Source organism: Schistocerca nitens, chromosome 4 (assembly GCF_023898315.1).
Source record: "Schistocerca nitens isolate TAMUIC-IGC-003100 chromosome 4, iqSchNite1.1, whole genome shotgun sequence".
NCBI classification, from domain to species: Eukaryota; Metazoa; Arthropoda; class Insecta; order Orthoptera; family Acrididae; genus Schistocerca; species Schistocerca nitens.
The window spans coordinates 973,143,309-973,155,460 of record NC_064617.1 but is presented as its reverse complement, the minus strand read 5'-3'; the positions used below and the strand labels follow the sequence as shown (position 1 = coordinate 973,155,460).

The 12,152-nt window shown below is 36.3% G+C and overlaps 1 protein-coding gene across 1 annotated transcript in view; it reads left to right on the top strand.

The window, feature by feature from the left end:
• Positions 1-9,908, top strand: part of LOC126252733 (activating transcription factor 7-interacting protein 1) — a 180,416-nt gene extending 170,508 nt beyond the window's left edge. The window contains exons 13-15 of the mRNA XM_049953635.1: positions 1,061-1,169; positions 6,668-6,834; positions 8,331-9,908. Coding sequence (XP_049809592.1) covers positions 1,061-1,169; positions 6,668-6,834; positions 8,331-8,435 — 381 coding nt within the window. The 3' untranslated portion in view covers positions 8,436-9,908. The remainder of the gene's footprint in view (positions 1-1,060; positions 1,170-6,667; positions 6,835-8,330) is intronic.
• The last annotated feature ends 2,244 nt before the right edge of the window (positions 9,909-12,152 follow it).

Sequence of the window (12,152 nt, the reverse complement as noted above, 5' to 3'; positions counted from 1 at the left end):
ATTCAAGACCAGTTTAAGAGGAAGGAATCTGGACTGGAACAAAAGCAGTTGCCGAAGAATTATTATGGATAGACAAGGGAAAGTGGAAAAGTACCATAAATGTCCAAACGTGGCCTGACGTTGGATAAAAGGGAGAAGAAAGTGATGATGACTGGAAAAATGAAAGCTGATATTTTCTGTTTTTCCAGCATCTGCACAGTATTTAAAGTAAGAACTTTAACAAAGCATGTAATGCCAAACATATTTGAATCAAAGGTTCTTACATTCCTGAGACTACGTGTGCAGTATTGCATTTATTTGTAATAAAAGAAAATGTCAAAATTTCCGAATGGGAGGTGCAAGATATCCCCATGTTGCAGACATTGTGTCATATGTTGGTAGTGTTACAGTTAAGATATTGAAACATTGTTTACATTTATACTTCATATTGCATTTGATGCAGACCTCAAATAGAGATTGAGTACTAACTCGTGAAGAAATTTTCAACATTGTGATGCAAGTACATTTCACATAAAAATGGTATTTAAATTGAATAGCATTAAATGTAATATCAGTTTTGATTTGAGATAATGTTTGAATAATTAAAACTAAGAGTGTACATTATTATAAAATAAATAAGAAAATCAAATATGGAAACCATTTGCCAGTCTCGGAAATCGTTTGGGAAACCTTGGTACGTACGACAGAAACTTGAATAAAGCAAGTACTGGTATTAAATCTTCGATGCTGAGTTGTATGTTTCTTCCATGTGGAGATAGTTGGGAGGCAGGTTGCACAGAACAAGAGGTGTCTACCAAATGAATGATAGATACTAACGGAATACTTGTCTTGGGTTCAGTAGGAACTGACTGTTCAGTTTACTGACACTACGTTTCCTTTGTTACATGTGTGTATCTCTGTTGCCTTTGTTTTGCTCAGGGCTCCAGGATAACAATTTTGTGCTTGAGAGAAAGAGAGACTGGAATATAAATTACCATCCATCTTTTCAGCCTCTGTGTTTCACCTGTTAGCATTTTTAACTGTTACGAAATAAATTACAATACAATCTTCTTTGTTTCAGCACCCTGCACCTCTTCCCGTGGCACCAAACTTGAATCTAAATAATCCAGACTTAAAGAAGATGCCACCAAGACCCGAATTAAAAATATCAAAACAGAGCAGGCACCAAGGTAGGTACTTTTAAAGATATTGTTGTTAAATTTTGTTTTCCATTTTAATGATTTGTGTGTATTCTAAAGGGAAATAATATTTATTCACGTAAGTATAAAACCTTTATTTTTCTGAAATTTGCAATAGTTCTGTATTAATGATAACTTTTATGGCATGACTATGCTAATAACTGGAATTGAATTGTACGCAGTTAGTAAATACAGTGAAATGCTGCTCTTTCACTCTTCAGGGTACATTTTTAAAAAAATTGTGTAGAATGTGGGAAAATGTGAAATGTGGGAAATAATGTTTGAAGCAGTAAAAGTTACATGTAGTACCTCTCTTCAATTTTCACATTTTGTGTAAGATATATGTACATAACGAGCATCAAAATACTCATAAAGGCTTGTTTATTATCTAATAAAAACTGCTGGTAACTGTGTGGAAAATAGAAACATTTGACTTAATTTCATAAATCCTGCAGCTGTCATTCGTTATTTAAATAGTGAAACATTGCACCAGTTACATATTTTTTCGTGCTTAGTGAGAGGCATTTCAAAAATTTATTCTCCTTGTCAAGTGCTAATATTTACGTAAGTATTTTGTATGATGTTTGCATATGTGTCGTTCTGCATCTCTTTCCGTGTAGTCCCGTCTTGTTAAGCAAGAAAAAATATGGAAGTAGTGTAATGTTTAAACCAAAAACATGCACAATGCAAAGTGAGCAAAGGTGTCAGGTAGCACTACAAGTAGCCAAACAGCGAAACATGCTAATGTGATTCAACAAAGGTGTCACGACGATAACAACAGTCACAAAGCTCTGCATGTGCACTTGCACAGTAGAGACAGTTTGAAAATGGTTTTGATCATGATACCTTCATTCGAACAAACCCAGTTACTCCCATCAGCCTCTGTACTGAATAGGGCTTGGCAGCAGCAGGAGATAAACATGAATTGTTCCAATTTTTACCTGTTCAGATCTGCTGAGTAAAAGGCTCTGGTGCCAGGAAACATTAACCGTGTAACATTTGTAAACAGTACTTGACATCCAATGCCATGCCAGTGTCATTTTACATCAATTGTCAGTTTTTCTCCGTGAACATTTTTTCGTAAAGTGTAAATTACAGGATAATTATAAATATGTTCATGCAAATAAGGTGAGAATTACCAATGTGAAGATAGGAAATTTGAAGGGAGCAGTAATAATTCTCATAAATACTGGGAAAACCTTGGTTCCAGAAACTTAAAAGTGCAATAGCTGTATTAGCCTTCATTGATTTACGGTTAATTTTGGAGATAGTGAGGTAAAAGGGTAGATGGGGGGATTTAAACTAAGAAATTTATAAAACTATGTAAAGATACTCAACATGGAAAAGAAAATAATCAATTTTTGACAATATAATGTAATTGGATAAATAAAAAATCTACTCACCAAGTGGCGGCAGGAAAATACACGTATAAAAAAGGTTTTCCTTGCACAAGCTTACAGAGCCAATGGTTCCTTCTTCTGCCAGAACAGTTGAAGGGGCAGGAAGAGGAGTGAAGGGAAATCAACTGAAGAGGTTTAGGAAAAGGAGTAGAGTTTGGAAAAGTCACCCGAACCCCGGGTTAGGGGAGGTGTAGTGGACGGGCTGGGAAGGAAAGACTGACTACTGGGGACTGCACCGGATGAGATTTAAAAATGAGAGAGCTTAAAGGTGGAAGAAAGGATAATATACAAAACAGAGAGTACTGCTAAAACATCATGCATGAGTTAATAAGAGAGTGACAAGCTAACTGCATTTTCTGTAACAGAAGTGGTAGGGGACTGGCGGAAAATAGACAGGTCAGAAAATGAAAGATGTAGAAAAATGTAGAAAACTAAAACAGAGTGAAGAAAGGAGTAGTTACTGTGAAGAAATGCTGAGACAGGAGAAATTAACGTAAATTAAGGCCAGGTGGGTGGCGAGAACCAAGGACATGTGGAGTTCTCAGTAACTGGCGTGTGGGGGCTGCATCTAGTTGCAGCCTGTGGTGAAACAGCCACTGAAGTAACGAATGTCATGGGGTATAGCTTGCTGTGCAACAGGATATTATGTGTTGCCGGTATACACCTTCTGCCTATACCCATTTGTCCTAACTGGTAACTTACTTGCTCTACAAGTCATGACCTCAGTGCCTGTTTTACCACACATACCATCTGGATTCTTCTCCCAGGCACAAGTGTCTCAGAACTTCACAGGTGAGAACTAGTGCTACTACATGTCCTTGGTTCTCACCACCCACCTGGCATTAATTTACACAAATTTCTTCCATCTCAGCATTTCTTCACTGTAACTTCTCCTTCCTTCACTTCGTTTTAGTGTTCTACATTTTTCATTTTCTGACCTGTCTATTTTTTGTTGCCCGCTTCCACCTTTGTTACATAGAATGCACTAAGCATTTCACTCTTGACTTGTGAACGATATTCTAGCAGTAATCTCTGTCTTACATATTACCCTGTCTTACAACTTTAAGCTCTCATGTTTTCAAATCTCGTTCATTGTAGATCCCAACAGTGTCTTTCCTTCCAGCACTGTTCGGTAAGTCTCCCCTAACCCGCAGTTCTGGGTGACTTTCCCGAGCTTTATCCCTTTTTCTAAACCTCTCCAGTTCTTTGCCTCTTCCATCCCTTTCAACCCTCTGTTGGAAGGAGGAGCCACTGGCTCCAAAAGCTTGCATAAGTAAAACCTTTTTGTATATGTGTGTTCTCCTGCTGCTGCTTGGTGAGTAGATTTTTTAATCCATCCAACTACATAATATCAGCATGGCAAAAGGATTACAAGTTGGAAAATTTTAGGAGAAAATAATGCAGACAAATAGGGAGTGGGCTGGTAATGGAGGGAGCAACTGAGATAAGGAAAAGAGGAGATGAACATAAGATAAAAAATTAAACAAACAAGACAAAAGCAGCAGAGAGTAGATGGTGAATAGTATGGGTAAGGTTATAAGACCTCAGTATCACTACCTCTTGAGCCTTCATTTGCCCACAAGGCTCATATGACATATTTGTTAGCATGACACTGTGCCAGTTCCAGGACCATAACACCACCAGCTGATTCTATGTGGCTGTGCTACATAAAAATGTTGCTCAGTACACTCAACTCCCCTGTTGCCTGCTTCTTCAGGCATCTATTACAGTTGATCTTGTGAAGCAGTGAGCCACCTGGTAGTGTTCATGTGTCTTATTTGTGTGGCCATCATGAATGTACCCGTTTGATTTAGGAAAGCATTCTATGTTGAAAATAATGCTGAAGACTTGAAACAAGAGGAGCCAGTGTTGCAATTGACTTTTTGCAACCACCTATATGATGGTGTAGGGTAAGAATCCAGGTATCACACTGTGAAGCCATTCACCGTGGTGGGCCCTCATTTATGAGTAAAAGCCGGAAAACAATTAGAGCTTGTTCCAATAGAGTATTAATTCAATACCAGATTTTCCAATGCTGCCATAGTGTAATGGATATCGTAACAGATTGGGAAACTGAAGGTGGCGTGTTAGAATACTGTCACTTGCTTACAATTTTTATGTCATTTTAGCCATTGTATTAACTTCCTTATTGGTTCTCATTCCTCCAATGGGCTCAGAATCATTGGTGGTTTTGCAGTTATATTAATAACGGATCAGGAAATCCAAAAATTAACAGATGGTAGTATAGAAAGGCTTACCTGATCATGCAAACCCTCTTAATCAGTCTCGCTGTTCCTGAACAATAACACTCTGCATCACGAGTTGAATCGTTTTCTCTGCGATTTGTTCACTCATCGCTACTGTGTTTACATTTTTAAAATTGGGGTTTCAGAAAGGAGAAACCTCTTCTTATAAAAAGACAATGCATTGCATAAGGAATTCGTGAAAGTTGTCCTTGTTTTTCATAAAATTTTCTCCATTCTTTCGTCATAACATTTGCCGGTTGATGAATTTACGTTGTCAGGCATTTTAAATGCAACAAAATCACAAATTTCTGATTGGTAACTGCAAATCCACCAATGATTTTGAGCTCAATGGAGAAATGAGAACAAATAAGAAACTTAATACAATGGTTAAAAATCACTTTGAAAAAAATTAGAAAACCATTACATTTGAAGCAAATAACTGAACAGAAAAATTTGTAACCATGTGACAGGATTCGAATCGGTCTCCTTCAGTTTTTCAATCTGTAACGCTATCCATTATGCTATGGTGTCATTCAAAAATGTTGTATTAATTTAAAGCTCTAGTGGAGCAGGCTAAACTGTTTTTCGGCTTTTACTCGTAAAGAAGGGCCCGCTAGGGCTTCAGAATGTGATACCCAGATTCTCAATCTGCAACGCCACATAGGTGGTTGCAAAAAGGTCAATTGCACCACTGGAACCTCTCCTTGTTACTAATGTTCCTTCCTACCACCAGTACTTGCACTGCTTGGAGAGCACCTGTCAAGATTGAGAGATTTGCCCTAGTGCACTGCTGCTTGTTCTGTGCGGGTGTAAGTTTTTCTGATAATTCAGTTACAGCTTCCTAGGTTTCCTTTCGTTTTCTTGTTGGTTAACAGCTCCCCCCCTCTGTGTAAGTGTTTATGTTAACTCTATCAAGTTCAGTAGGTCAATTTTCGTGGTCACTGAGAAGTGGGAGAACTGTTATAAGCTTACTGCTTTTGAACTGTTTAGGCAACTGGTGAAACCTTCTTTTCATTTTTAAGACAGTTCCTGGAAAAAAATCCTGTATCAGGTACCAGAAGCCTATTTACATCATCTGCAGAGCAAGATCTTTCAGTTAAGTCCTCATCAAAATTAATATAAAGGAAAAAAAGTGCTATGATTGGGTGTTTTTGACTGGATTACTAAGTAGGCTACATGTGAATGGAATGGTCCTAGAATGGTATTGATTAACATATAGTTAGGATTCTGACGCAGAAGTTTCTTATAAAATGATTTTGTAGCTTCAAATCTACTGCATAAAAGGAAAAATAATGGATTTTCATGAGGGAGAAGTACGTACTGAAGATGTGATAGTTACTGTTATGTTATTTGAATGCAATTAAATAATGTTTGAGAATTGGTACTTCTTATTTTAAAACTCTTATAAAAATACAAAGTAGTGACAGAAGAACAATAAAGATGACTCTGACGTAGACTTCAGTACTTACTGTATTTCTGGTTTACGCCTCCATATTATTGTAGAAGTTTTTCGAAGGGATTTTCACGGAGATCAAAGTATTAGGAAAAATTTGGCTAGCATGAATATATTGATATTATTTAAGAAAGAACAACAGTTTTGGAACAAGGAGAACTAGATCCTTAATAATATCTGCTTTTTAAATTAATTGGAGTACATAAGCACATGTAATAATGGGAGAAATTTTCAGACAGCTGTTTACCTGAATAGTGGTTAATGCAGATCTCTTACAAACTGTATCCAAAAGATAGTTTTCTTTCTAATGACATGTAGTCAAACTTATTCTTTCTTCTCACCTTCCTTTCGAATCACAACTGTGTGTTTTTAATATTAAATGTCTTACAGGTATTGTTCTGTCGTGGAATATGCCAGTGACAAATGAATATGCAGCCATTGCCAGCTACCAGCTGTATGCGTATCAGGAGAGTTCATCACCTCCAAGTACAGCACATTGGAAAAAAGTTGGAGATGTCAAGGCTTTACCATTGCCAATGGCTTGCACGTTGACACAGGTATGTATCTGCCTGACATTAATTTCATGTGATGTGTAGGTACAGTTTTATGGAGTTAGGTTTGCATACAATTTGTAAACACCGTGACTCATATATATTTGTCTTTATCCAGTCTTCTTGTTTGTTAAATAAGACTATGCAGCCTAAAATTCGAAATGACAGGGCAGATTATAGGAAGAGGCTTTGTAGAGTGAAAAGAATGTATTTTTTGAACCAGCCTACATCAGTGTAATAGGTAAGGATAGGAATTGCAGAAAAAATGACATTGTGCTTTGTGGTACACTTGATTGAAAATGTTGGCTGTAGTTAGACTGCGAGATTAAAGATATTGTAGATCAGGTAAAGAATGAAAATATGCTGACAGCTGATGTGATAAACAGTATCAGTAACGAGCTGGAGTATCATCCATTTTCCACATTTGAAAGTTAACACTTTAGGAATGTCAAGGAAACATGATAAAAGTTTAGTTTTACTTTGATGCTCCTATAGTTTGTTTTTATTTTTGTGGACTGTTATTAGTCTTACTCAGGTATTACTTTTGTGTGTAGTGAGATAGAAGAAAAATGATAAGAGCATTATAGCATCATGATGGATCTCAAATACTATAAACACATTAATGTAGGTGTAAGTGAAATTGTAATACAATGGGTAACTTTCAGAAAATATACTTTCAGAGATGTGGAATTATTGAGGTATGAGTGCAAACTAAGTCTGGCAGACTATACTTTTGGCCAAATGGGCATGCTATATGCAAGTAGTGTTCATGAAGCTATTAATACCACTAGCAGTTTCATGAAGTGCCATAAGTAACATTGTATAAAGTTACAAATACACCCAAGAAAACAGTACATCTGTATCAGCCATTGCTGATGCTGAAATATCTCTCTCTCAGCAAATATAATATGACGAGACTTACAGCATTTCATCTGCATAGTGAAGTGGAGTGAATGGAATTTTTTCCCTGTGACTTGATACACACACGGCTTTCCTCACTTGCCTTGTGAGTGAGCACTCAGTGATTGTAACTAAACAGCTGTGTAGCCTTCACAGCTTCAGTTGTAGTGGCAAGTAAAGGGAGCACATAGGGCATACAACTTTGGCATCTATGTTCAAGAGAGTGGAATCTGCAGGGCCGTAAATACTATGCAAGTGCGGTGGCGCTTGGGAAACTGCAGTCAGATTGTGGGAAGTTAATTCTTCCCCTCCCCCTCCTTCCTTCACACCACAGCCAAGTGAACACCATGTGGATTGTGCACATCTGACTAGCACAGGCTGCAAACAGATTTAAAACATTTTCTGTGTCAATGTTGACAACAAGCCTATATGTTGTAGCCGGGTGTGCACATGTTTGGTTTGTAGATTGAAATGTACTGTCTATGCTTTTGATTGGGTTGTCTACAGATTCAGATGAGCTTGATTTCATAGGTGAAAATGTAATAATTTTATAAGTAACAAAAATTTGTTGTATTATTGTAGACATTTCTTTTTCTTTGCAGTTTGTCGAAGGACACAAATATCACTTTGCTGTGAGAGCTGTTGACATACATTCTCGTGTGGGACCATTCAGCTTACCAGGGAGTATTGTACTGACTCGGAAGTAGATACTGTTGCATTGTCTCTTGCTGGATGTTTTATTGTAAATAGTGCCGTGGTATTTATATAGAAATCTGTGAATAGTTGAGGTAACTCTGAATGCCATACAGACAGTGTTTTGCTGCTGTACAATGTAAATAAATTGCTGAGAACTTTTTTATTACATGTGTTTTTTGTGTAATGAAAATGTTTGTTGTAAATACACGCAAAAAATGTGAAAGCAGAAAAACAGAAACAGGTGTAAATATTTATGTACAGAATCTTATAATGGAAAATCTTTTTGGCAGCTGCAAATTTGGACTACTTGAATGTCAATGGTTTGTGTTCCAGGAATGGAATGTAAGTTGCTTACCATCATTCATAGGAGACGAAAGAATGTACACAATAACTCCAAAACTTACTGCAGTTAGATGGTGTCCCAATATGTAAACAAGAGTGTAAAAAAGTAATCTCAGATGTTAAAGTATTTGCTCAAACACATTGATAAATAGTGGTCCTCAAAACTTAGTACATTTGTGAAGATTACTCTTGTTTTTGTAAGGTCCAATTAATTTACTTTCCGTGTGTGTGTGTGTGTGTGTGTGTGTGTGTGTGTGTGTGTGTGTGTGTGTGTGTGTGTGTGTAAGATGGATGATACACAATTTGTCATACAGTTGTAGTCTTCGAAATTAATTGTAAATAGGCTAAAAGTGAACTTTAGCTACAGAAACGACATGTATTCCTTGGTGAAAAAGTTGTGGATGAATGAAGAAATAGCATAAAATTTCATTCATATTTTGCATTAACTGAAGCACTCAGCACTAGTCTTTGAAACTTACTCACATTTTGCCACCATTTTATTGGTGAATTGCAGAATCTGAAGCAATGATTGTTATTGCATTTGTTTAGTATACCTGAGATGTGTGTATTATACGTGCAATGCTTAAGACATAAAATTTCTAGTGTATTGATAAAACAGTTATTTTTTATTTATTTATTTGGTCTTTTGGAGTGAACTTAACCCTGAAAGAAAAGGTTTGCTATGTCAATTTCTGTTGTTGTTATTGTTGTTTCTTTTTCTTCAGAAAATCTGTTAATGGCTACCAACAGGATGTAGAAAGTTGTATATATTTTTCTTTCTGTCTGTAAATATACATATATATAATTTAATTATTTGTGTAAATGAGCTTTAAATGGTAAATTTGCTTATAATAATTCCTACAAAGAAAAACTGCATTTTTTAAAAAATAGAATTGTTGTTACATAAATTTTGAGAACTTTTCATTACCTGCAATTCTTTTTAGTGTACCTTGTGTTCATTTTTAACGGTTAGTTTTAAGACTATCTACAGTGTTAATACTTCGAAAAAACTGTGCCACGTTGTCGGCATGGTTTGGGTATCATGTCGACTACAGATCTCACTGCCAGCAGAATGGTTGTTCCAATCAAATGTGTAACAACAGTAAAATATGAAAGTAAATAAAAGTAATTGATTCTTAAAATGTTATCATTTCTGGATCCTGTGGAAAAAATGATACGCACTGCGTGATACCACCACTGAAGGTAATTTTTTGCTGTTTCAATTAGGTACTAGACTGATTATCTGTGTAGGCTATTCCTGCCAAATATTGTAAAATATTTTTCATCCTAAAAATTAAACAAGAAGTAATTACCTGTGCTCTGATGGTTACTACAGGGACCTGCTCAATTTAGAAAATGGACCATTTCTGTACAATCAGGAATAAAATCATTGTGGCTCAACTTTTAATTCAGATAACATTAAAGTACCATTGAAATTGAGAGAATTTTTAATGGCTGTTGTTTCGGGGCAACCTTTAATGCCCCGCTGCCTGTAAGATAAGAATAAGTATGAGTTTTTATATTGGCTTGTATAGTGACTGGCTTGTATGTTAGAACTGTCATCAGTGGAGGTGCTGGAAAGAGTGACTGTGGCATATTTGCGAGGCAATGCTTGCTTTGCCTTTATCGCATTTCCATAGTTTTCTTGCTGCTGGCTGTTCCCGATTCTTATTTTCTACTGACCTATTTTTGTGTAACCACAGTGAACCAATGTTTTGAAGAATGTAGACTTTGTCATTTAGGTCTCTCTTCATATGTTGTAGCATTTGGGAATGGCTGGGATGTACTACATTCAGCCATAGCAGGATGTGCATATTAACATTTTAGTAGAGCCTTGCTCGGTCTGCTTATGAGATGGCAGGTTGCAACAGTTAATGCCCGTTCCAACAATTCACTTGTTCTCTGTGATTGCATATGCATTTGATACTCAACAGCTTTGAGTGCCTGTATAACAAACACAAAGGAGATTGCCAAAAATATTGGTGGCAAACTGAATAAAGGTGAAATTATTTAAGTCAAAAGAAATTGCCTATGCCAGTAACAAAGGTACTAGACAGATTTCCGAAGTCGATGAACGTCATACAGCTGCTGTGTTGCACAACTGCCTGCAGGTGCCATTAGAAAAAACGAATGCAATGTTATAACTGAACTCCATTTGCAGGGCAGTTAGTCAAATGACAGCACACTAACACTTCAATGGAAGTATCCAAAGTTATGGAAAATATTTTCTTTTCATGTTTTAATTTCACCCACACTACATTCTGTGTTGAGAAAGTGGCAACATAGTCAAAGAAAATTATGCACACACTAATCACCTGTGGTCTATATTTGACCAATTATGTTTATGCAAGTCCAATTTTTCTATAATAATTGAAATTTATTCATACGCAAGTTCTTAGTTCTTGCTTGAACACTATGCTGTAATTATAAGATGACAGCATGCAAATCGTGACATAACTTCATTTTTATGCACTCTTGCAGTGGGCATACCTGATGGGTTGTGGAACAAATTAACATACCACCCAGTATCTCCATTAGAAAATAATAATGGATGTGTAATGTATCCAGTGACAAGTCTAAAACAGAGATGTTTTTGACTATATCAGAGTTCCTAAAAAAAACCTCACCATATTTCTTTAGAATGGTGGCTCACCATCAACTATTAAAAATAGAGGCCACATCAGTCCGATTGTGTCAGTATAACACCAGAGATCTAAATTTTTACTAACTGTATAACCACACAAATTTTTCTGTTTTCATTTTAGACTCATTCACAGTAATCATTCATTGCAGTGAAAGAACGCACAAAATGATTAGAACTTTCTAACTCAAATGCAGTTTCATGCATTACATTGTTGTTGTTGTTGTTGTTGTTACTGCGAGAGTGGTTTGATTGTTCATTTAGTCTGGACTCTGCTGTGAACAGAAGTGTCTATGTCATGAGAATATAATCCCATATAACATGGTGAACAACCATATGTAGAAGCCATTGGACCTGACCTATGATGAAGAAACTTTGTTTGTGATACACTCTGCATAAAATTTTCGTATCAGAACTGACCATAGTAAATGCTGGTAGTAGCTACCAATGTCACTGAAATAATTCTCGATGTATCTTCAATTCATGGATAATTCAAAGAGCACCCTTGATAAAGTGTGTTGAAAAATAAATTTTGTATTAACACCAGCAAAAAAAAATTTTCCCTTACGACATCACAATGCAAATCCCTTTGTGTCATGTACAGTAACATCTGATGTGAAATGTTTTGCGTCACAAAATCTGCAATGTAGTTCCATCACACCACAGTTGTAACTTCAAAATTACATGGAATTACGGGTAGTGCACCTCTAAATGTAACGTTAAATAAAACAGTTGCATTATCATT